The 25673-nt window shown below is 42.9% G+C and overlaps 2 protein-coding genes across 2 annotated transcripts in view; both read right to left on the reverse strand.

Annotated features, from left to right (window-relative positions):
* The window catches only part of LOC311253344 (nck-associated protein 5-like), a gene marked incomplete at its 5' end in the record, with an annotated part of 154179 nt that extends 143229 nt beyond the window's left edge, over positions 1-10950 (reverse strand). The window contains 2 exons of the mRNA XM_084347242.1: positions 623-725; positions 10820-10950. Of these exons, the coding sequence (XP_084203368.1) occupies positions 623-725; positions 10820-10950 (234 nt within the window). The remainder of the gene's footprint in view (positions 1-622; positions 726-10819) is intronic.
* An 8244-nt stretch (positions 10951-19194) lies between these two features.
* On the reverse strand, positions 19195-25235 carry LOC311253356 (glycerol-3-phosphate dehydrogenase 1-like protein). The gene is made up of 8 exons (XM_084347268.1): positions 24781-25235; positions 23562-23739; positions 22733-22873; positions 21802-21940; positions 21494-21606; positions 21180-21413; positions 20967-21073; positions 19195-19741 (listed from the first exon to the last, which is right to left on the reverse strand). Exons 1-8 carry the CDS (start codon positions 25044-25046, stop codon positions 19645-19647), a joined length of 1275 nt encoding a protein of 424 aa, XP_084203394.1. The 5' UTR covers positions 25047-25235; the 3' UTR covers positions 19195-19644.
* Between the last annotated feature and the right edge of the window lie 438 nt (positions 25236-25673).

Consider the following 25673-nt stretch of genomic DNA (forward strand, 5'->3'; position numbering starts at 1 on the left):
AAGTTATTTAGGGGACATCAATGTGTATCGTTTCGGCTGAGAAGTTTGTGTCCGGAGACTTGGATCGCGCCAAACGAGTTATATAGAGTCCATTTCCATCTTTAAGAGGCTTAGCACATACTGATAATCATTTTTGAGTGGACTGTTCCTTTAACGCTTGAATCTCTGTTGCGTTCTTATTAACCGACGACCGGTTCTGAATTGTCTTTCTGCTCGAGTGGATCTTTTCCTTTCTGAAAAACACACACACAGGAAGTGAAGCACGTTTTCTCCATTCCCAGCAGATGGAATAAACAAAAAACACAAGAGAGGACAGTTAGCATTGGCAGCGTTAGCCACTTTGAATAAAAAGAGACAAAAGACCTCAAACTGAGTCGCCAACAAATGCTCCACGGGAAGCCTCGCGCTCCCAAAGACAACCTCATTAGCAAAAACAACACAAATGAACAACTTCCTCTGGAGATGTGTGGTTGTGTCAGTAGCGCAGTGGTGGCCAACGTTAACAACACACTGAAAGACTTGAGTCCCAAACAAGTGCAGCAATAGATCCTCGAGACATACAACAGCTTGTTTCCTGACAAAGTGACCAGTCTAGCAGACGGTGTGTTGGGGATCGACTTACCGGTAGTACGCTGTCAAGAGACAATCTCTCTAAGCGCTCCCTCCTCTCCAGGTGTCTGCTCATGCTCCCACTGCCCGGCGGCGATTCACACACCTGGGAAGCCCTGGAGGGGAGGTAAAGGGGGAGGAGTGGAAGGACGAGAGGGAGAGGGGAGAAAGTCAACAAGGGAACACCTCATGTCCGGTAGGTCAGGTTTCCGCTGTCGGAAGGGCTTTCACCTTTTTATAGGAGATCAGAGTCCAAGCAGTCGTCTTCCTCGCTCGTCACTGTGTATCCGTTCTACTTTTCTTTCTCTGCCATCTTTTTCTGTCTCTGTTCTCTTCCCTCTTGAAATCAGAACAAAAGCGGAAGTGTGGACCTTCCCTCCTCGGGCCTGTCACGACTCTCTGGGATCGCAGAGATCTTGCCCACCCTCCGACCCAACCCCGAACCCCAAAGCTTGAGCCCCCTTTCTGTTTTTCTACGCCTCTCCAAACAGTGCTGGGAACCAGTCCGACCTGGCCTGACTGAGGCCACAGCAGAAGATAAACACTTCACTTCACGCATACTACTCCTTTACAAAGAGCCCCGGGCTTTACAATCACTGCTCTGAGGCAGCGAGTAAGCACAGCACTTCCTCATTGGTGAGGACGGGGGTCAAAGGTCGGCTGATGGACGCCTCAGGGTCAGAGACGCTGTCTGTTGCAACACAACGTGGATAAATCCTGGATGTGTCTTATGTAACTCCTGCAGACCCATGGGAAAGCACACCTTGTAAACCACGCAAATGAGTGCAGACACAAACGAAACAAACACTTCTTGATTTGATTTGCTAAACATGACCATCAAACATTTATATTTAAAGAAATCCAGCAGAGGAAAGTGGGTTTGTCCATATTTGGGTTGACTTTCGGTGATTTTTGTTAACTTCGCCGAGGAGGTTATGTTTTCACCTGCGTCTGTTTATTGGTTTGGCGCGGATCGAGGAATTTTTTCTCATGTGTCCTGATGTTTTCGAGTGTTTTCTGACATTTTAGTTAATTTCTCAGCGAATAACTTGTTCCTGATGTTGATGAAAAAACTCAGATATATTTAGACAGCTGGTATCAATAATCCAGATCCAAACACAAATCCAGATTTAACAGATTTTAATGTTTAATTTGATATTGATACTGATATGCTTAAATTTGCGGGACTAATAAAGGAATTCTGATTCTGATTGATTGTATTAAAGGGGGACTGTTGGTGCATTGGCGGAGGTATGCACTCTAATAAGTGCCATTCTATTTTTCTATGTTTTGGATCAAAGTAATGGTAATTACATTAGTATTTTAAAAAGGTCAACTCATGTGTTCCTGGTGACGTAACTATCCCAACATACAGAAGACTGAAACTACCAAAATCAAAAGTAAATAAATAAACAGCTCAACAAATAAATTACCTTTCGATTAAATGCGATAAGAATAAACAAATTAACAACAAAATGAACATTTAAATGTGAGACTACATAAATATTTAAAATAATACAAAGGTAAATAAATACAGAGGCCAATTAAAGCAGATATTCATTTATTTTTTCATTCATTCATTTTATTGAGGCCATTTATTGCAAGCTCTCTTTAACAGTGATGACCTGATAACAACCCTTATAAAAACAATACATATATATAATAAAAGTATGGAGGACTGAAACTGCCAAAATCAAAAAGTAAATATCAATTCATGTAACATTCTTTAAATTTGTCAGTGCCCAATATGTTTAAGTTTATATATTGAGCATTTTATTTATTTACTTATTACTTTATGTCTTTATTTTTGATTTTGGCAGTTTGGTTCCTCCGTACAACACTGGTTGTCGTCTTACTCGTGCATATTATGGTTAAAAAAAGACACTATTGCCACCTTTTTTGTCCAACCTCGCCTAAAAGAGGCCACGATGGTGAACCTTTACATGAAAAACGTATTATACTGGGATTATCTAGTTGTGTTTTTACAGTAAACACTGTGCGGTATGAAAATGGCCTGTCAGAAAACCATCCTGTGACACCTTCAGTATAAAATCTGCTAAGTGGCACTATGAGCTGATTTCAGAATAAGGCTTTTTTCAGGTCACTTGCCTCACAAACCTACTTATGCAACCATGTTGCCCAAACAGGGTCCCAGAGCCCCCCCGCCTCATGCATCTGCTGCAGGCTGTATCCGTTACACCCTGTCTGAAGCTTCAGCAGCGTGACTGCACTCGTCAAACATCCCCACACATCAGCATGACACGTTCCATCCACTGCCAATCTGCCAAGTCCAAACATATTGACGTGAAGCCTCAAACGTCAGCCTGCCGCTACGTTTTCACCCAGAGCTGATGTTGTGTTTCCTAACGTGACACTGTCTCCTTCTGCCCCATTTTCTGAACCCCCTCGGGTTATCTAGCGCATGAGGAAGTTGCTTAATCAGTGAACAGGATGTGAAACGCTACTGTCTTTAATGACACAGAAAACATCAGAGTCCTGCCTGTCTCTTCATTCTGGCTTTGTACTGACTAATTGTGCAAGTGTCTTGCATCAGATGAAATACTCCCGTCTATGTTTAGATTACATTTCAGCTTTTGGTCCCTTTCCGCTGGAGATTAGGAGAGGAAGCGAGGCCCACGGCTTCCCCTTGGATACAAAGATACGGGGAGTTATAGGAAATTGAGAGTAAATGATTAAAATGGATTATGGCATTGCGCCTGATTGCCCGGACCAGACGTAGAAAAACACTGACACCATTTTCCTCAGGGTATAGAAAGTGCGAGGGATGAGGTAGTGGATGGATCGGAAGTGATAAAGATTAAGCAAACACATCAGAAGGCAGATATCAGGGGCATTCGAGATAAAGGCGGTCGGTAAACAGAAGAAAAGTCGACCTATTCGGATGTCAAACAAACCAAACGATGCTCAGTCAGTCGCACGAAAGCACCAACGAGCTGATTTGAGTTTGCAAGTGAGTTCATTCAAAAATTAAGAAACAAAAGTTATTCGTAATCTGCTGCACTTCCCTCCATTAATTAAACTACTTTAATTTGTTTTCCAAATCTAATCTTTGCTATGCCGTTTAACACCCAGGCAGGCAGGCAGGGACGAGTTGTCTCTTATCAGACAAAGCATCCAGCTGAGAAGTTAAAGGAGCATCCCACAAATGGCTGAAATCTGTTAAATTACATTGTTTTGATAGTTTGGAAGCAAAATTAAGCAAAATACGATTAATTCCAAGCTGTTAAACCTTTAAATTAGGTTGAAAAATGCCCTGTTAGTGTCCATTAATTGATTATGCTACTTTATTGTAACTTTATTGTTCAGATAATTGTCAAAAAGGACTAAATAAACCAGAAAACATCATCAAATAATGACTCAAAATGATCAATCAATGGTTAATTTAATAGTTGACAGCTAATCGATTAATCGTTGAAATCATGCAGTACAGCTTATCGGCTATAAAACCCTTCTGTAGTTTGGACCATCTGTCTCTCCGTCCCCTCAATGGGCGGCACTGTCAAAACTGGCTTGCTGGAACAACAGTGCAAAATCTCAGGTCAAAGGTCGCCCAAGTTGAATTTGGCGAGCCCCCCTGCTAGTAAATCAGCTACTCGCCGCAAATCCACTGTAATAAACTGCATTCGCTCAAAGTTTTGGCGGTTTGGAGGCCTCTAAGGTCTCGACTGAATGAACAGATCAAGATGCCCATGTGGTCTTCTCAGACGGGACTTATGAACATGTTGATCGTCTTGAAGACCACGCTGTCATTGCTTTGGTTTGTCTGGACTCAAAGAGCGGTTTGTGTTTTTTTACTTTCACGGTATTTTTCTCCCGAGTCTAAATTTTGAGGTTCGACTGGAACTCGAGACATTTCTTCTGAGGCCACGCGATGTGTTTTACAGAACTGGTGGGCAACATCTCATCCGCTAAGCATTCGCTGGGCAAGAACCGGCGTTCATAGAAGCGTGGAAGTCTGAGTGGCTGTCGAAAAGCTGACGTCTGTAAAAAAAAAAAAAAAAAAAAAAAAAGCAGCGCCGCGGCCAATTTTCCCTCAGCCAGACAAACTTGTTGACTGTCCGCACGTCGTTCATGTTTCTCGGCCGCTTGATTTTAAAGGAAATGAAACACTTAGTGACTGCTGGCCATGACAAATGCTATGTTGCAACAGCATTTTTCAAAAGATCCGACAAATTTAAACGCTCCTTTGTCTCAGTTTACGACCGTCCAACCGCCGTCCTGCAACTGCAGCCCATCCAGGACTGTCCTCCCTCCCTCCCTCCCTCCCTCCCTCTGGATTCCCAGTGATTTACACCAAAAGCAATTACTGATATGTTAAACCGCTTCGGTGTTGACCTACGCAGGCAGAGTGACACGCGTCGACGCCTATAGTCCACACGGCCCCCAGCCGGCCATCCAGCCAGTCGGCGAGCCAGCCAGTGGGGTGGAAAGGATATAATCAAAGGAGGCCAGGAGGACGCTGACATCTGGGAGTCTTTGTGCTGTAGGCCTAATTAGATGCCAGGGTGAAGGGAGGAGGCGCGGTGGGATAGTGTGTGTCTGTGTGTGTGTGTGTGTGTGAGGTTGGTGTGTGTGGAGGGGTGGTGGGGGGGGGTGGACTCTCTTTTTTAACATCTGCTCCAGGAACAAGGGACGACCCAGCTGAGGTCGCAGAGCCCCAGACAGCTCCCAAACTACAACAGGGATAATGTGAGGGGATAACAGCTTAATGATAACACTTAAACCCATTGAGAGATCGCTGCACTGAAAAACAGACTGCGAGCCTCGTGGATAAATGGTGATAATAAGCCCAGATTGTCCATGAATATGGATTGTCATGGCTCGGATTTGATACTGTTCCTTTGTAAGCTGAGGAGAATTAGGCAGCTGTGCACTTATTACAATCACCGACCCTATTACAGGCACGTTTATCTTAAAGGGCTCCGATAATAATCCCATACATACAGTAAAGGTCTGCTGGAGAAACACACTGTTGCTCCACCCTCTTTGGCTTTTGACTTGGAAGTGTTGCAGAGACCACACACTCGCAGCAAGTGACAATACCGCCCTTTGTACCCGATACAGTCGACCCACACATGCTCTCATTTCACACTGTGCAAAGAGTCGCCACAAGTAAGAAATCTTTGTCATGATAAAGTTCAAACACAGATATTAAGTGGGTGAAGTGGCGTGACCTCTCATGAAACAAGACCTTTCATTGAAGAATAATTGCTGTGGAATTTGCAATAAAGAGTTTTTCCTACGTAAGCTTTCTCATTGTGAGCTGATTCAGTCATGGGTTATACATTAACAGCCCGTTCTCACTCCCACCATGTCAAATACGTCAGCCTGGTCAGTTTGACGCCGCAGGTACCCCTCCAGTGCTCCACCAGTCCGGTAGTATAAAGAGTGAGACGTATCTGTGTTGGTTGGATGTGTCGTTTACTGGATGTTCCCTCCAGAGAGCAGAGATGGCATCCTGTTTGTGTCCAAGATTCGAGAGTAATTTGTTTTTAAGTAATATTACATAAGTTAACGTACGTAACTTTCCTTCATTAGCCTACGTTACCAGACTGAATGTTATTTCTTATTTTAATCCAAGAAAGGATCTTTTCCTAAACCTAACCGAATCTTTTTTGTTCCTATACCTATTCAAGTCTTTTTTGTTCCTTAACCTAACCAAGTAGGGTTGGGGCCTAAACCTAACACAACCACGATAGTTTGACATTGTTAATAGCAGTCCAAAAGCCTAAGTAGTCCGTAACCCTTTGTTATGAGGCATAAGGTCATTAAATTATTGAGTTATGATCTTTTCCTAAACTTAACCAAGTAGTTTTGGAGCCTAAACCTAACCAAGTTTTAACAGTCCAAAAGTCATAATATGTAAACTGTTTGTCAGCAAGCTTTATTTTGAAATGGTTGAAATCAGATGTTACATGTTATTGCTAACCACTGCAGAGCCTTTACTTTGAAAGTCTACCAGGACATTGCATATTACTTATTACTGCGGAGCCCTTCACATGCAACACCAACGCTAGAGGGGAAGGTAGAGCGTCATAGCTTGAAGCTTAAGGTTGCTGACCAAACTGCCATATTTGACAAGTTGGGAGTTAAGAGCGTGTTGAAATGAAACCATACAATAGATGACAGAGGAAAAAAAAAATGGAAGCAAATATTTAAATGGCCATCTGGAGGGAAAGAATGAAGGAGGGTGCGCCAAGAGGCTTGAGAGCAGGGGATTCCAGGCGTGCATTTTGCATGAGTTTCCAATTAGCGCTCACATCTATTACAAACCTTTTGAAAACAGAGGTCTCCGAAAAGAAAAGCCTCTTGGCCAAATAGTGACTCGGACCTCTATGATCAATACCCCCGCCGCCACCCCCCCAAAAAAATGAGCAGTGCCAGGAAGTGCCAGGGCCTGAAAATGGATGGTGGATGGAGGAGGGGGGCAGGATTGGACATTGATTGGTGCACCCCCTCTGCCCCAGGAACCAATTCATTTTGTCTCCATGCCCTGCGCCTGCCTTGAATGAGGGGGAGACTAAAAACGGGGTCAGCGCAGAGGCATCCCCCCACGGTACAGAGCCCAGTTCTCTCTGAATGAAAGAATGAACGACCCGGGGAAGATTATACGTTTGAGTCGCGCTTTTAATTCGCCTGCTATACGCTCTGGGGGGAAGTGGGAGGGTACGTCCTTCTGGGGGGGCGGGGGAGGTTGCTATTACTTTCCATTCATTGAGGAGAAAATTGAAGCATGCAAAAAGTGTCTGATGTGGAGAGAGAGAGAGGTCCATCTGTATCCGAGCAGCACAGATGGTCGACGCTGATCGGATGTTTTGAGTCCCTCTGCTGGCCGGCCCGTCTGGTCCTGCCTCTGCATGTGTCCCCGGTACAGTTGGCACGAACCAACTGTAGCCTGGCACGGCCCAACGTGGAATTACTGTGTCTGAACAACGAGCCATATTTTTACACACTGGTCTGTTGTTGTTTTTATACTGTCAGCACACCGATCATTAAGCTTTTAAAGAATTGTAATTTACTGAATGTTTCCAGTGTGTGCTGATGGGTGCAGCCGCATCAGTGTTTCAACCACGCTGGTAATCATAACAAGTGTAACTTATAAGTGTTTATCACATGGGTGTGAAAAGGAGAGGCGTAGCGTCAAGGCTAATAGGTCAATCTAACAGTCCCTTTAGAGTTAATGTTGACGCTGCGAGTAAGGGAGGATCCATATCAACACTGTACTCTATACTTGCATGGGGCTTTGGGTGTCTTTCAGGTATTTAAACCAGATTATTGGGAGGGTTTCCAATGTCACCATGTTTATACAAACCATTGCTGAATAAACAACTTCAATGAGTGCAGCTGTTGAGGGTTGGTTTCTAAATGCGTCTAGATAAACAGGTATCAGACTCCAACTGCCCAGAATAAAATAGTTGACGTTTCTGCAAAACCACAGATACATTTCAATTTGTATCTGTCGACAAACCGGCATCGACATTTCTACATTTGTAAAGGAGACATTTTTAAGGAGACTTCAGGGGGGATACCCAGCTGTGTTTGTGGCAACAAACACTGGATATTTTTGACAGGAAGTCGGGACGTCTCCAGCCATCTTTGCGCTGACAAAACTGTCTGTTTATAACAAGACGTTGGGACGTCTTCGGCCATTGTTATGGTGACAAAACCAGTTGTTTTTAACGAGACATTGGGACGTCTCCAGCTGTTCTCGTGGCGTTATAACCGGTTGTTTTGAGCAAGACGTTGGGATAACTTCAACTGTTCTTGTGGTGACAAAACCAGGTCTTTCAAGCCAAAACAAGATCTTTTCCAAACACTAACCAACTGGTTTTTGTGCCTAAACCTAACCCAACCAAAAGTACAGCATTGTGACAAGATAACATCTCATTTATATCCTGTCCAGAAAAAGACGATTGCAATTTCCCATCCCTCCAAATTAACATCTTGAAATTGCTCCTTTTGTCAGACCCATGGTCCAAAACTGAAAGGTTTTCATTTTAACCATAATGAAAAACAGAGAAAATAAAAAAATCTTGATTTTTAGAGGATGAAACAGGCAAATGTTGAAAATTGCGCTGAATAAATGACTTTAAACTCCTGGAAGTTGACTTACTGTCACAATAAAACCACCGTGTTTCTGCCAAATGTCTGAGGGAGCAGAGTTTGCTCTTGTTTATTTAATCCGTTCTGAACAAAAGGAGCTCCTCATTATGATTTTACAGTCGCAAAGCTGTCAGCAGATGCTCCAGTTCTGTCTTCCTAAACGCTCTCTGCATTGAGAGTTCACATTTGACAAAAACGTGCATGGGGCCCTCTCAGTCATGCTGTCTCTTTGAAGAGTACATTATCAATATTTGACTTAGCCTACTTGTTCAACAAAGCCTGTCAAAACGTGACTGATGCGCCGTCCAATCAGCACTCGGAGGGAAGACTGAAAAGACTGGTTCTCAGATGTTTATGCTACGCAAACAACCTAAATTACTTCCGAAAGCGAAATCATGTCAGACAAGACAAAAGGGAAACAATCTGCTAACAAGAAAATGTGTTTCTCAGACACTTTTAATGATAAAGACTCTGCCAGAACACGCCTGAGCAGCTTTAAATCTTGTTTAGTCAGCAGTGCTTAGCAGGCGATTTAATGTGGGGGTTAGAAAAAAAAAAAGGGCGGGAGGAGGGTTGGAGGTCTAGTGGAAAAAAAAAAAAACAATGAGTACAATGTCGTCATCCTGTTCACGAGGGGAGTCCCTTCAGCTTATCCCACCAGATGCGTCAGATACTTTAATATACATCCTGGAAAAAAAACTGAGCTTCCTGTCGAGGGACCTTCTCCGCCGACAGCCTGACTCCCTGCTGAACTCTCTCATGATGGCGCTTCGGCTAGAAAAGCCAGAAAAATATACTCCGCAGGCCCAAAGGGTGATGCAGCAAAGCCGAGAGAGGGCAGAGGAATTTTTTCCAGCCGGTATCGAAATACACAACAGTGCCTCATACCTCGCTTTCGGTATGTGAGCATCATGTGGTGGGCAGCTCGCTGCAAAAACTCAACACACGCGTTTCATCAGCAGGCCGCTGACAGCTTGAGAAACAACAGTGTGTTTATCACTCTGGATGTTTTTCCCCCCGTGTGCTTTACCCAGAGCAGAAAAAGTTCAGCAGATATCAGCTTCCAGTTAATCGTTAACAGCGCTTTAAAAACCAAACACGAAGTCTTTGCTGTGTGTCTGTTTTTCCCCCATGAAAAGTCAACAATTAAGGGTGTTTCATCAGTTTTAGGTTTTCCATGTGAGCATTTTAATCTGGAAATCATGCATTACAGTGTCTTGTTAAGCTAATCAGCTAGCATTAAAGGGCTACATACATCACACAACATGTTACCTAGCTTACTTAACTTTGGCTTCTTTTTAAATTGTGTTTTCAGGATGTTTTTGTAGTTGCTAAGCTAAGCTAGCTTAAAAGCTAATAGGTGAGGGGACAACTAGGAAAGTTATCATCTAAAAACAGACCTTTGGGTGAGCTAACAAATATGATTATAGCTACTTTTTTCCTTTTTTTCAGATAAGTTTGTAGTTTTGAAATTGAGCTCTGCTGCTACTAGCTAACAAGCAACATCTGTAAGGGTGAGAGTAGCTTCAGGACAGCTAGCCAACATTAATTTAGCTCATTTTCACAGTCCTTCTCTAAGTAGCCTTTATTTTTTTTCTTATCTTCAAATAAGCGGCTACATCTTTAAGGAGAGTTAGCTATTAATTTAGCGATTGTTTTGTTTGTCTGCGTTTTGAAATTGAGCTTTTCTGCAACTAGCTAGTTATGCGGCTACATTTGGGTGTCAAGTTAGGGTACATGTAACGTTGGCTAACAAAATTTTAGTAGTAACTTTTCTGTAATGTTTATGAAATAATGTTAAATATGGCCTTGCATGAATACCTGGGCTAAAGTTAGGCTAGCTAAAATGTATGAAGCCATGGGCCTGGTTGGGGAAACAGTATTATATTAATATTTGCTGCTTTACTTGATACAAAAATAGTATATAGTATACGTTTTGCACAAGTGACACCTAAAAACTTTACATGCTATACTGCACAATTTTGCATTGCATTGCCTCGTCCCTCATCACGCTGTGCACCAAGACTACGACTGTTCAGCCTCCCAATAATGTCAGCAGACAAACAAAGCAGGAATCCAAACTTACTCTGCGCCGGCCGGATCCTCTCCACTCAACAGGTCTGTATCCAGCTCTGCGGTTCCCAGACTCTCAGGGGTGTTTTGGTTGAGAAGACAACCTGATGATGTGGAATTTCCTTTGATGGCAGCTGAAAACATGCTGTCGTAAATTCCCCCTGGAAGTGTTGCAGGGCTGCTGCTGGTGGGTGGTGGTGTTTGGGTGGAGGGGTGGGGGAAGCCACTCACAAAAACACACACACACACTCTTTAAAAAACACACTATCTGTGCTGGCAGTGCTGGAAGTCTGCAGCAACACCCAGTGAGACTTGTAAATAGACGGGTGGTGGTGGTGGTGGCTGAGTTGGAGGGAGTTAGGGAGGCGGGGTGGGGCGGGAGGATAAGGAGAGTGAGGAGAAGTTCCACATTACATCACCGGCAGCTGTTGACAGGCCTGTGTTTATTAACTAACTGCCAGGGCTCAGAGGAGTCGCAGCACATGCCTTCGCTGCGCAAACGTTGACAAGACGAGACAACGATCACATGAGTCTCAAACGCTGGAAACCACAGATATGCGGCTGTGTGCGAGTGCAAACAATCTGCAGACACGTGGAGGGACACAAAAAATGGTTGGATTCCCCGAGCAAAGAGTTGCTTTTGGTACCTGTCATCTGTTTACACTGGCTACTAGACTTGCTGACTAGACTAGCTGAGCTGTTTTCCTGACTCAGATAGCACTAACTGTAATGGTATTACTGCGAGAGCTGCCGCCGCCGCTGCTGCTGATGCATTCCTCAAGTGTCTCGGCTTGGCAAGCGTCCCCGGCCTCTTAGCTCAGCCTGTATTCCCTCTCCCTCCCCTTCTCACACTGTGTCTCTTTTCCCTTTTCTTGCCTTCTCATTTAAATGGAGGCACATGACTCTCGGCTTTACTGCCAAGTCGACTTTCTTTTTATGCCGGCCGGGAGCCACCAGCGCTCTGCTTTTCATTGGACCTCTCTCTCTGCAGGGCACTCCTGCAAGCATTCCTCGCCGCCATCCATCCTCGGAGGCCACGAAAGACGTCGACCCCAGATGTCATACTTAGCTCATCTCGCGTCTAACATTAAACTGCATTTACTTAAAATAAACTTCATGATTTCACCGTCAAAACCCTCCGAGCTATATCATCGGCCGCCCACTGTTTGTCATCCCTAACCGCTCAGAACAAATGCTCCGCTTCTTCGGCCCGGCTCTGCAGCATTCTTTGTGGTCTCGAATGCAACCATTTCTCATTCTTCCCCTCTAAACTCACTGCATTGCAACATTGAGCGAGTGGGTCTGACAACATTGCGAGCTGAGAGGTAGAAGATGGAATAAATAGAAGAGAGCGTGATCCAGAGTCATCCTCTCATCATGGGCATTCAATTAAATCTAAATGTCAGGAGTTAATCAGATAAAAAGCGGCATTTTATTATGATGATCGGCGTCGAATGTTACGAAGGAGAAGGGTAACAATACAATTGATGATGGAAATCCGAAGCTTGTGATGTATTCTGTTTAATCTAATAGAAAAGAGCCTCGCTGGCTGTTTTATGACAGATTAAAACTTCACTTATCAGATGGAGAACCTTTTAATTTCCACAGTAAATCTGTAAAAGAAGAACTTAACATAAAAGACAGTAACAGCTTTTTATTTTTGGTCTTCACAGCGCTCTTAATTTGACATTTTTACAGGCCCCTCGTAAACCAGAATGTCAGACAGGTGCAGTCTGCCACCTGAAACATCATGAGCGCTCCGTTTTATTTTGAAAAACAATAGTTTAAATCCTCCCACCCTTCCTAAATCACATCCTGTCTTCCATATCTTCCTCCTCCACTCGCTCTGATAAGCTCTTATCTCGCAGCGAGGGTAGAAAAAACACTCCTCGGCTCTTATTTCTTTATTTTTATTGTCAAGGAGCTTAACTCATCATTTTGGCATCACAAGAAAGCTTTCAGGGCATAAATCTGGTCGTACGATCAAAACCTTTGCCCGTGCATCGATGTGCAGACGGGTTCGTGCAGCGGGGAGGTAAAGGCTAACGATCCTCGAAACATACGTCTTGACCCGCGGCGTAATCCGGATCCATTCGAGGCATGAGGTCCGGCTCTTTCATGTCACACAGGTCAGAACCCTGCAGGAGGAAACGATTGGTGTTGAGCAGCGGCGAGAGGATGCAAAGAGACAGGTGACAGCATTTAACACGCATGGAGCAGCATGAGGAGTCTTTACGTTGCATCCAGGCCGACACTCGGTCGAAGAAATTGTCACTTCTTTCCATTTTCTCCCCCATTAGTGTCCACACATGGTCTTTTCTTCTCTACTTTCGCATTTTACCTGCAGGGAACCTCCACACGCGTGAAAATAGACACATAATCGGCCTTGTGCACCCCTAAAGGAAAAATCTGACAAAAGCTGTCCAACAGCAACAATCCGACATGCACCCATTAACCAGGTGTGTAGTGGTGAACTCAGGATGTTTGAGGGCTAAGGGCAACAAAACATGAAGAGGGCCCCGTGTTTTCAACTGATGCAGTCGAACCACCTATGGTCAGATGCCGGTTCAATGCCTCTGGTTCTTGATAGGACTGTTACTGAAATCCTAAAAAAAAGATTTGGAAATGACGCAGTATTTCGAAGTTGAACATGTCAATTATGGCAGGACTTCATGAAAACACCAACAGACGCATAAATAGATAAACACCCAGCTCGGTACGACCCTGTGTTCTTCCAGACATGTTCGGCTGCTTTCTCATTCAACCGCAATGCCTCCCTTTGGGCCGCTTTGCTGCGATCGCGGTTAAGACCGGAGCGGTCATAAAGCAGTCAACTCTGCAGATTGCTGCGATACTTACGGCTCCTTTGGTGAACCTGTTTTATGGAAATCCATCCAGCATGTATTGACTCCTATCAGTTGGACCGCTTTGAACGAGACTACCACAAACATCTGTAATGGAAACGGCAGACGATCCCGAAAGGTTTAGACGTACATAGAAGGAAATTTATGATATGAAACTATTCAAAAGTCGCCTGATGTATGGCGCACAACGCGGCCAAGGGGCTAATTTACATACCGAAAATGCTGGAAGACAAATTGAATCTGATCAGACTTGTGAAATCATCGTTTTCTTGCCGGTTCGAGCCTCCCTCGTGAATACTTCCAAGGGGCAGGAAGTGGTTTTCTGCACGCTACGCTGACATGTTGGAACGCCACATCAGTGTTATTTGCAGCTGCACTGGGAGCAAAAGGCAATGTCCCTCTTTTCAGACGGCATCTTTATGTGCATGCGAACGTGGACTCGAGAGAGAGAGACGAGCGCAGTACATACGGTAAAGATCTCATCTTCCACAAATCAGGGGGAATCGTCGAGGTTGCGCTGATGTCGGCTGCTTTGAGTCCACAGGAGATCGAGGCTGAGGAGATTTACATGAACCCAAAATGGCATCCAGCTTTGACTTTGTCAGCTCTTTGTCAGGAGAGAAATATCTTGTGGTTGCTCTCCTGACGCTGTTTCGTGGATCCACCTAATGCCTGATAGTATTTTATATTTAATCAGCGAACAAGCCCGGGCATCCTTCCAAGTCTTTACTGTACAAATTGACTTAATCTCATTGAATTATGGTCAATGATCTCCTGACGTCCACCGCCTTGCATTCGTCTCCTCTGCGTCCATTCCCCCGGCTGTTTCGCTGAATCGATGGTTGTCCCGAGGAAGCGAGGAGCGGACCGTATCTCACGGCTGTCTCATGCAATTTTTTCCGCTCCCCCCCTGAGGTAAAAGGATGGGAGAGTCAAACAAATAGGCCTTGTGTTTCCCCCCTCCATGTGTTTGTATGCAGCGCCACGGCCAGGCATCCTGCCAAGTTCTCCTCCTCTTCCCCCTCGACTGCAAAAGAAGAAGACAAACCCAAAGCTACCATCGCCACCGCTGCCTTCCTTTACCTCCACCCCCGCTCCCCTTGCACCCTCCTGTCCCTCTTTTTCTCTCATTAGAGCACAAAAGGAGGTAGCAGAGTCTGAACGTGCCCAGATTAGGCCGAGCCGATGATGAAGACGACCGGGCAAGAGGTGAGGGACGAAGGGGCGGATTTGAGGAGGAGTGGTTGTTGTTTCACGGGACAAGACTCGGTGCCCTCTCGCCACGGAGGCGACGCCAGCTGGGACGAGGAGTGGCATCCTTCGCTTTCACTCTTTCGGTCGTCTCTTATGTTTTCAATGAGGGCATTGTGTGAGCCGGGGGAAGGATGTGGAGGTCCCATTTGGCTGTCATTGACATGTAAAAAGAGTGTGTCGGTGACAGCTGACGAGATCAGTGGCCTGTAATTAGCCGAGGATGTAGGATAGACTCTCACTCTCTCAAAAATGTAAGAATAGATACATAAAGAGATTAAAATATGTACAGTATGAGAGTCAAACTGCCAAAACTTGCCTGCCTGTAGGTGATTTCAATTATCCTGCGTGTGAGGTTTCACGCTGACGGAAAGCTCTTCTAGGCGCTATAAATCTAAAGGCGTGAACCATGTGGTCTGACCCGGGGTGGCCCACATACAGGTTTTTAAAAAATATATTAAATGGATTGCTCAGGGGAGAAATTTGGATGCACAACTGAGACATCCATCCATGGGAGACACAGGTGTGATAAGCCGACTGTGAATAATAGCTCCGTCTCATCACACCTCATGAATCACGGCCGTACCGAATGTGGAATGTGCTGAAGAGTGTCTTAATATGTTTTTTTGGGGGAAGATATCATCCAGAAATAACACAATAAAGATTAAATTCATACAGTTAAGAGACATTCTCATTAGTAGACTGCATTTACAGACAGTTTTCAGTGTTTTTAAGGCCCCTTTGAATGGCGGAGATGGAAAAAACTAAGAATTTTGGCTGAAAACATTCAAAAATTAACTAAAACTATCAACAGAATGTGAATAAATAGCACTTTAACAGTCTGATGTCTTTGTATTTTGTTCCAGAGATATATACTGAAGTTAGCATGCTAGCCAGCTAGGTCCAAAGCTCCTGTGCTAGCATTGTAAACACTCACATTTCCCTGGTCCCTGAGCTCCCAGTCCAAACTGCTAGCTGCACGGCTAACTAGCTAACAGTAGCTACAATTAGCAATAGTTACTCTGGTGGTACGCTGCTCCCTATTGATTTTGAGTATGAGTTTGACAGGTGGCCAATTCTCACACATTGCACCTTTAAAAAGCACAAAATTAAGCACAAAAAACAAATGTTTCACGTTGTCCAACAATAACACGTTAAACACTTGTTTGCAAACAGCTTATTCACGCATCTAGGAAATACATAGCGACATCAGCATTCATTATGAGTTACGTTTCTCTCCATTTAGTGAACGTAAGTTTGATATTCGCCCTCCTTTTAGCTCCATTTTGGTCTCCACCATCACATATTTGGCTTTTTAGCTGCTAACTGCTCCGCTATGTTCACTAGCTAGTTGCTAATTTTGTCATTTGGTTGCTGCAGTTGGTTTATCTGAACCCAGATGAAAAGACACTGCTGCTAAAGTTATGCGCTACAAAAAATCCAAAACAATTAGCTAAAAGACGCTAAAAAAACCTCCATAAAGGTGATTGTAAAAGACGAGCTTCTCTGTGATTTTGTCGAGACAAGTGGCCCCTTTCACTTACACATAATCATCTCATTCACTGTTGATATAAAATTATGGATTAGAGCTGCTTTAAGATATCTGCCGCCACATCATTATGGTGCTGAGTGGAATTTTGTTTGTGGTGTTCGCAAAATTGAAAAATTACATTAAAGAAAATTTTCCTCTTTCCAGAGACGGCACTCCAGTTAGTCTGGAGGAGTTTACTGTCAACAGCTTCTCTCCGACTGTTTCTTCTGTAGAAAAGGAGTCACTTTGCAATTTAACTTCAAAACACAACTCTCCCTTAAACCACAAATTGTTGTTTTGACTTTTCTCTTTCCATACACGATAAACAAAAGAGATACAAAGTGTTCATCTCGGTCGTCTTTTTGAGGCGTTGAAAGGCGACTTTCTTTTTCATTTTGGATCGAGCCAGACTAGATTGATATTGATCTTCTAATTTCACGCTTAGAATCAAAACAAGTATTTCTAAAAAATGTCAAACTATCCCTTTATGAAGCATGGATGGACCTGTGCCATGCTGTTATGCTATTATCCTCCACTGTCCAAAGGGCCTCTCACGGGAGGACAGTGGATGTATGTGTGCGTTGGGTCAGGGGGTACCAGCAGACAAGTTACCGTGGTGATTAAGCTCCTCTTTCAAACTCGGGTCTCATCTGAAGGTGGGCCTTCTCTTTGAAACCGAGGATCTGGGCTTGTGTCAGACCACCACAAGGGTTTCAGCACTCGCTCAAAAACCCACCGATGACAGTAACTGTTGAGGATGAGAGGAGGACGTCGACGTGCGAGGCCCAACTCTCCCATGGGAACCTGTGGAAGCTTCTCGTGGCCCCTTGTTGCCCTCCATAACTGGTGCCTCTTCCATCACCCTCCCTGGGCTTTTCCAGCTCTTTGATGTCCTGGGATCTGGGCAGCCGCGGACGTGGAGGCCTGTCATTGGAAGATAGCTTGGAAAGTTAGCCACCAATGGATAAGTGGATAAAGACTTTGAAGAGAGGATAAAGGTGTCACATCTTAGATATAACTGGTTATGGTTCACGGTAAACCCAAGAAAGGAGCATTTATCTGGATTAGGACACCAATTTACTCAAAACTGACAGAGATGCTAAAGGTCATGCTGAGAAGCGACTGTTCATTTGAAAACACCAATGGCGGCTCCTACAGAGGTTAGCATAGCTGTTATAGCATCACTTATATCGTAACTGGCGTATATATTTCATTGAAAGAAGTGCAAAGAACCGACCAGAAGGCTTTTCTTGATGAAAAAGACTTGACTGGCCTCAGTAAGAGTTTGATTTACCAACTGAACTGGCTCCACTGGTGGTAGCGCTCTCCTACTGTTGATCTGATTAGTTGAAGTTAGCGATAGAAAGATGATTCATCCAATAACCTGCCAAATATTTTAGGGAAAGAGCCTTTCCCAAAAAGTTTATAGCAGCGCCTCTCTATCAGGTTACAAAATATGTAAATATAAAAGAAAAACGCTTCTGTTTATTTCTCAAGATTAAAAAAATTCGGCCACGCTAGTTACGACTGTTAGCAACGTCTGTCAGCCCACCATTTTTGTTCCAGACTGAAATATCTCAACAACATCGCCATGAAATTTGGTGGAACCATTCATGTTCCCCAGAGGATGAATCCTACTGACTTTACCTCTAGCGCCACCATGAGGTTGAAATTTGTGGTTTAAAGTAAAATGCCAACAACAAATATTAGATGGATTCCACTCCGGATGTAATATGATGACTTTTGTGATCCTCTGACTTTTCATCCGGTGAGATACTCAAAAGTCAAAATTATAAATGTTTCCAGAGGGCCTATGCTACCAGGCGGAGGTAGGCTAACAAGCTAAAACATCGCTAAACATCATCAAGTTAGCATGTTCCTTGTCTGGTTTACAAAATTTAAGGCTGAAAAAAACATTTCAACTTTCTCCCTCCCAGCGATTCCCTGTGGTATTACTGTTGGCGCTGCTGTCGAAAGACAGCGTTAGCAACATGGCTACTGCCTACATGGCTTACTTCAGAATGAGACGTAGAAGCTAAAAAGTTTTGTCAGTTTAAATACAGTCGTTTAAAAATACAAGCGTCTAAGACGTTGTCTGGCGACTTGTTTCCATCGCAGTCCATCCTCTTCACGACAAGATGGAGACAGTGGCGTTTGACCACAATCTGCCATCTACAGACACATGCCAATTTTAAAAAGTGGGCATAAACCACCATTGTTTCCAACTGCAGCCTCAGACAGCTGCCGGCATTAGTCTTGTTTTGTCTGTAGCTTCAGTGTCTGAGCATCAAACAGCATGAATCAATGAGGCCTGTTTCTGATTTGAGCTTTAATATTCTCTTGATAGTCAACAGCGACCTAAATTAGGTTAACGTCTAATAATTCAGTTTGAAGATCTCAACATATTGAGGTTTGTTTTGTCTCTATGTTTCCATATCTACATATAATTTGAGTTAAAGGTAACAACGAACCCAGAAGAGCCAGACACAAAAATAGACACAGAAGTGGACGTACTACATGGAAACAGCGATGGTAGATAGATAGAGACTGACGCTGGGAGACTATCTACCAGTCTGACCTGTAACACGGTTGAGACAGAGGTACAAGGACGCCGTTTGTTCTTTAATCCATTTTCTCATACCGAGTTACTGCGGCCCTCGTGGGAATCACTGTGGGATCTGACAAACAGCTCAGGAGCGAACGTCAGCCACTGAGGAATAACAAATTTGAATGAAAAGACAGTTTCTCATGTATCAATTTTATTCATAAATCGACTCCACATGAAGATAAAAAAAGACGATCATTAGTTTTAGTTTTTGTAAACAAATTGTAGTGAAAAATAAATCAAATACCCATAAAAACCAGGACATTTTGTGATAGTAAAGACGTGTGCCTTAGTAGGAGATGTATATTTTAACACTTGCCACAGTTGAAAGAAATGTCAAAGCTTATTTAAGTATAATTTAATTGATATTTTAAGCTGCACAAAAGCCAAATGAATATTACAGAGATTAAAAAATTGCTTTTGAAGCTACGAAAAAAAATATATACCCATGTTGAAATGTCACCAGTAAAAATAATCTCAAGTCAAAGTGCTCTCTGTTGCCGTTTGTGCGTCTGATGAATCTCTTTCACCCTCTAGTGGTTGTGAGATGCTACTGCAGCAGCAGCAGTGGTGGTGGTGGTGGACCTTCACATGTGCTCCGGGTGGTTCTGCAGACAGGTGATGAACTCTTTCACCTCTTTGCCCTTGAAGCAGATCTGGTAGACTGCAGAAAACAATGGAAACCTGGAGAAGAAAACAGATATTCGGATTAAATTTTGAACGACGTGTCGGAGGACGCGGTGAACTGGCTGCAGATGAAGAACGGAGAGAGGTTTTCACACAGGTGTTTTCACTTCTCGCTCTGCTCAAGGTGATGATGTGCAAAGCTGGGAAACGCATAACGTCACCCTGACATATTTCAGATTTTAATAAACTTTATTGCCTCCTTATCTTTTGCTTGTTTGGCTGTAGGTCAGCCTTAATTATATAGAGCGATATAAAACACAGATGGTGAAACGAGATAATTAGAGGGGTGTCAATTAAGTACAGTCGTCCCCATTCAGCCGGGAGAGAAGAGTGGAAGCAAATGTGTGAGACATCCTCAGCTGTGTAACTAATTTAATTTACACTCAACAAAAACGCAAACGCAACACTGTTGTTTTTCTTCCCATTTTTCCCCAAGACTTTTTTATGCACACAAGAATTGTTTCTTTGGATTTTGAGCATGAATGTGTTGAAATCCTCGGTCGAGGTAACGAACCACCTGACAGGTGAGGCTATCAGGACGCTGATTAAACAGCACGGTTAGTACAAAGGTGTGGTCACAATAAAAGGCAACTCTGTGTGCAGGAAAAAGAAAGAAAGAAATCTATTAGGTGCTGATATAGACTGAGGTAGAAGCCTGACATTGTTACATTAGACTGAGAGACTAAGATTATGCACATTAAACGTTTTATTGTTGTTTATTATACTGATCCTAGCCACTTTATTAGGCACACTTATATAATTTAAGGCAATCCAATACAACTGTCAACTTTTACGGTGCCTTCAATGTTCAGTTTTTTGTTGACACGGTCATAAAAGGAGTTAATTAAGTTGTTATGTATGTTTTTTCGTATTGCGGTCATAGATGTACTGGTCAATGTCGACTTTATGGCAGAGCTGAGCTAATAAAGTGAGCGTATACTGTGTTATACTGCAAATCAAAATTTGTAATGTGAGTTTCTTCATTGATTTAGTCTGTGATGGAGACGTGACAGCAGATAGAAATGTGCCGGGGTGCTAGCGTGTCATCCTGCAGCTATTACACTGAGCAACTTCATAACAGTTACATAAGGCAGAACACTAACATGCATTTGAGCTGATGAGTCACTTTCATTAACAAGAGTGGTGTTTATATAACAGAATTTGATCGCCGGGACAGAAGCTGACAGTGACAAACAGTTATTTTAGGAATTGGAGCACTCACTTGTCGACCATGTCCCTCTTCTGAAGGAGCTTGTAGACCTCGGCTGAGGTCTGTGGACCCTGAAGCTTCTGGCCGTTGAGCATTTCTTCCTCCAGCTCAGTGATAGACTGCAGAGAAACATGAATACATTGTCTGAATATTGTCTGAAATCAGGATAACAATATTTAAAAAGTCGAGGCGGGTAGAGTTGACCCTGAGGCCAACGATCCTCACCTTGGACGTTTTGGCGAAGGCCTCGGCGACCCTCCGGTTGCGTCCTCCGTAGCAGGTGGTGATGAGGTCGGCCACGCCGCAGCTCTCCAGGAAGGTGGTGGAGCTCACCTCGCCTTTGCAGAACAGCTTGGCGAAGGCGACCATCTCCATCAGACCCAGCCTGATCACCGCCGCCTTGGTGTTGTCGCCGAAACCGAGGCCGTCGCAGAATCCGGCGCCTACTGCCACGATGTTCTGACATACAAGTTGTTTTTGATTAATACTTATTGTGAATATTAAGCAGTTATTCCTCATTAATATGTTGCTATCTTTACCTTCAGAGCTCCACACAGCTCCACTGTATCACTCTCCTGTACGACGGTGATGCGGAAGTTTGGCGTTTGAAGCAGCTCTTTGAAGATAACGCCGTTCGCCTCATTTTTCGCCCCTGCATTGAATACAGTTCATTTAATAGAAACAGAATCATCACTGACTGTTGTGTTTTTGTCATTATCTGACAACCACACCACATCCTCTTTCAATATTAACTCATCCTCTGCATGGAAGCAATGTCAGTAAAAAATGTGTGCAGCTGAAAGCTAAAAAAAAACATGATGACAATAATAAAAAACGGAAATCTAACCGATGGTAGTTTCACAGAACTTCTCATCCGCCACCTCGTTGGCGATGTTGGCCCCCATCAGGACGCTGACCTCGATCTCCAGTTTCTCTCGGATGATGTCTGAGATGAGCTTCAGCCCATCTGGTCCCTCATCGATACCCTAGAAGACAATAACAACAATAATAAGAGACAATTTTGGATAATGCCCTAGAGCCTGTTCAGGTATTAACATCCTGACCTAGAAACAGTACGTCACTGGTACAAACAGACACAATGTGTTTTGAAAGAACTGTGAAGAAATGTGTAACATTTGCCGAATTTACAAGCCGGCCAAAATAATTCAGAATTTGTCACAGACAGCATTTAACAATGTTTACAAAGTTCCTTTTAACTCAACAACTCATAAAATTGCACAATTCTTTAAGGGAGTCTGGGGACTGTAGCCTATTTTGGTTACTGTTTGACATGTTTACCATCAATACAATCTCATTTTCTTCATAAAGTTAGTGCCGAATTTACAAGAAGGCACAAATGAATTTAAATTTGCTTTCACTGTTTCTAAAAGTTTTCTCAACCTTTCTCCAAACTCTCAAAATTGTGCGTTTTGTTAAGGGAGTCTGGTGATATTGCAGTTCCTAGTTCAGCTGTTGCATCAGGTGAAACTGACAGTGTGGTTACAAACATCTGCTGCTGACACGCTGGATCTGAACAGCGTCTAAGTTTCTGTACTACACTTGGTGCCGTAACCTCTGGCCTGGACAGGGTGGTGGCCTTGATTAAACAGTGAATACTTCATGTTTCATTGCGATGACTGTCTCTGTGTTGCTCAACTACAATGTCCCATGGTGTTGTGGCCACAGAACAATATGAAGAAAGGTCAGTTGACTTGTCCCTGTTTCCCCTTTTTCGCTGAGAGGAAATCTTGACATGAGGAACAATGACAGGATCTCACTTTGATGAGCGATATGCCGATGGTTCCCTCCGTGATGTGGGGTTTTATCTGATCGCACAGTTTGGCGATGAACTGGTGCGGGATGACAAACACGAGGATCTTTGCTCCTTTGACGGCCTCTGTGATTTCTGGAACGGCGACCTGGAGAACATCAGTAACAAACATTAGACTTTAAACAGAGTCAGATCATAGAGAAGTTGGTTTAAAGGGACAGGTCACCCCAAAATCAAAAATACATAGTTATCCTCCTGCTGTAGAGCTATTTATCCATCTACATCCATATTTTGGATTTTTGGGTGGACTGTGTCTTTAATAACATCCCATGGGTACTTTGTAATCAGGTCTGTTTGCTCTACATAAATGTATTATGTATCAAAATAAACCCCTTAACACCATAAACACCGTCTTGGGTCCACGATATTTTTTAAAATTTATAATTATTATTATTATCATCGTTATTATGGTCTAATGTATTTTACAACAAATACAGAGCAGATACAGGTAATAAACATCAATAAAAAAAATAATTAAATTAAAATAAATGCACAAAAATTCTTATAATGCCAGACTCCATTCAAAAAAAGCTAAATTTAATGAAAGAGTAAGTAGTAAGTATTTCCTGCCATTGCATCGTTATGTAGTTGAGGTGAGCAGACTCTTGCATCGCCCACTTACAAAGCGATGCAAGACAAACCTGATAACACGCAACACATGTGGGTCAAAGTTATGCTATCTTATCAGTGCAATGTCTCACTGTGCAATCAAAGTACATCCAAAGACTGCAGTAAATCAAGATTATTGAAACGTTCCCCTGAGCTGAAACACTTACCACATTCCTGGGCAGCTTGTGCCCTGGCAGATATTTGACATTTTCATGCTCCGTATTAATGATCTCCGTCAGCTTCTTTCCCTCTATCATCTCCTCGTAAACCCACATGTTCACGTATGGGTCGAACCGGTTGGACGCTTTGACATTGTGGCCGATTATTTTGGCAATGGAAGATCCCCTGGAGGAAGTAAAGAGGACATGAGCAGATAATCAGTGTCTCAATCCATAACCCAAAACAGACTTTAATGAATCAGACAACACCACGGGCAAGGTAGTGTGATCTAAATTAACGCTGCTACAGATGGTAAGAATGGCTGCGGTACAGTAGTATATACATTTTATAATATATATAAATATATATATTCACAAAAAGAAGAAGCTGGAATCAGAGAATGTTGATCTTTCTACTTACAAAATTACATAAACTGGTTAATAGTTGACTTTTTGGCTGCATATGCACCCAAAAATCTGCCAAAAGATTATCGCAATTTCTTGTTGCGTGTGATTTAAATGAAGAAAAACATGTTTTTCCACCTTTTTTTCTTCCCATTTAGAATAATTCACATAATGTGCTAATAAATTAAGTTAAAATGCACGACTGGGTGCACCTAAAGTTTGTGCTTTTTCACCCGTCAATTAACACATCGGTTATTTTTCTCTTTGAATCGATTAGTCGCTCAATGTGTTTGGTCCTCAACCAAAACACATTCAAAAATAATCACATTTAAGAGGCTGAAACAGAGAAGTTTGACTTTTATTCTGATTAATCGAATATCAAAACAGCTGGCGATTAATTTTAAATCGATTAGCTGTTGCAGGTCTAAATGAGAAAGCAGCCTATAACCTCTGTCAGGATTATATAATATCTGGGAGATAACACATCCATCAAGCACCAAAGGTCATCATTACACACCGTTTAATGCATCTTAATAACCTGCCAGCTGTTCATGTTGGAGCATGTTGGCAGCTTATACAACGGGGTGGTGTCTGGAGGAAGGGCGGGCTGGATTAACATCAGCTTTTTTAAATTTTAATTTCATTTATGATTAATAAAACTCCAAATATAACACCTACATGTTGCATCAACGTGTCTCAATCTGCTAAATGACTAAAAGCCCGTGTGCAGTTGAGCGTTGATTTCTATTGTAGACTAAAAAAAAAACACGTTATTTCTTTAATTTTCCTGCAGAAAGCATCGAGAAGAGAAATAAACGCTCACCAGTTCCCAGATCCGACGATGCAGACTTTCTTTGGAGGCATTTTGTTGGTGTTGGTTCCTCCGGTTCGTCCGAACTGAACACCCTGTTGTTCTGTTTTTCCCTCGTCTGTTAGAACTTCCTCATCCGCCCTGCGAGCCTCCAGCCTCGGTTCGGCCCTCCCCTCGCACGCCACGGCTACACCTCCTCTCGCCTTGGCCAACACGGACCCGTCATGGTAACACACAACAAGACGTCTGAGCACGTTGGACACGCTTGTTTTCAACATTTTCACACGAAGCCTCTCATAACGACCGTAATTCACGTTAAACTCAGCTTTATAAAGCTCATAGCTGATGGAGAAGGTGTGCAGATAACAGAGGAAGACATAACGTAGAGGATATTCACGTTTTAGACCCTCATTTATTATTTAATATCGGCTGGAGACTCATTCATGCGCCTGCTGTGTCGAGACCAGCAACACTTCCGGACTGGGTGCTTTTCAAAATAAGGCTCACTTCCGCTCCAACGCGTCGCCAAAACAAACAAATTAATTAATTAATTAAACACATAATTATATAAATAAACATTTGCAGGCGGATTACCATAAGTCAAAAATATGCGACAATGGACAAAAAAATAAAAAACATATATTTCGACGTTGTATTTCTGATTATTAGCTAAATTATTGCAATAAAAACACATTTTTTTCAAACAATAAATGAATAAATAAAAGTGCTTGTTGTTTGCTTCATGAGACAATATTCAATTAGATTTTTTTTAAATGTATTTATTAAAAATGTATTATATTTTCAATTCAATTGCTGTGATTTACTCCCATTTATTACACAAGAAACGATGGATATTGGCTAAATAAATAAATAAAACACATAATTACATCAATAAAATTTAGCAG

Source organism: Pagrus pagrus, assembly GCF_965226575.1.
Source record: "Pagrus pagrus genome assembly, chromosome: 24".
NCBI lineage: Eukaryota > Metazoa > Chordata > Actinopteri > Spariformes > Sparidae > Pagrus > Pagrus pagrus.

What these genes read in the sequence shown, in the direction of transcription:
- LOC311253356 (XM_084347268.1), bottom strand. Translation starts at nt 25,046, where the DNA reads ATGTTGAAAACAAGCGTGTCCAACGTGCTCAGACGTCTTGTTGTGTGT. An exon ending in AGCTGTGTGGAGCTCTGAAG is followed by an intron (nt 21,414 to 21,493) that starts GTAAAGATAGCA and finishes CTTGTATGTCAG; the next exon opens with AACATCGTGGCAGTAGGCGC. An exon ending in CCTTCGCCAAAACGTCCAAG is followed by an intron (nt 21,074 to 21,179) that starts GTGAGGATCGTT and finishes GTTTCTCTGCAG; the next exon opens with TCTATCACTGAGCTGGAGGA.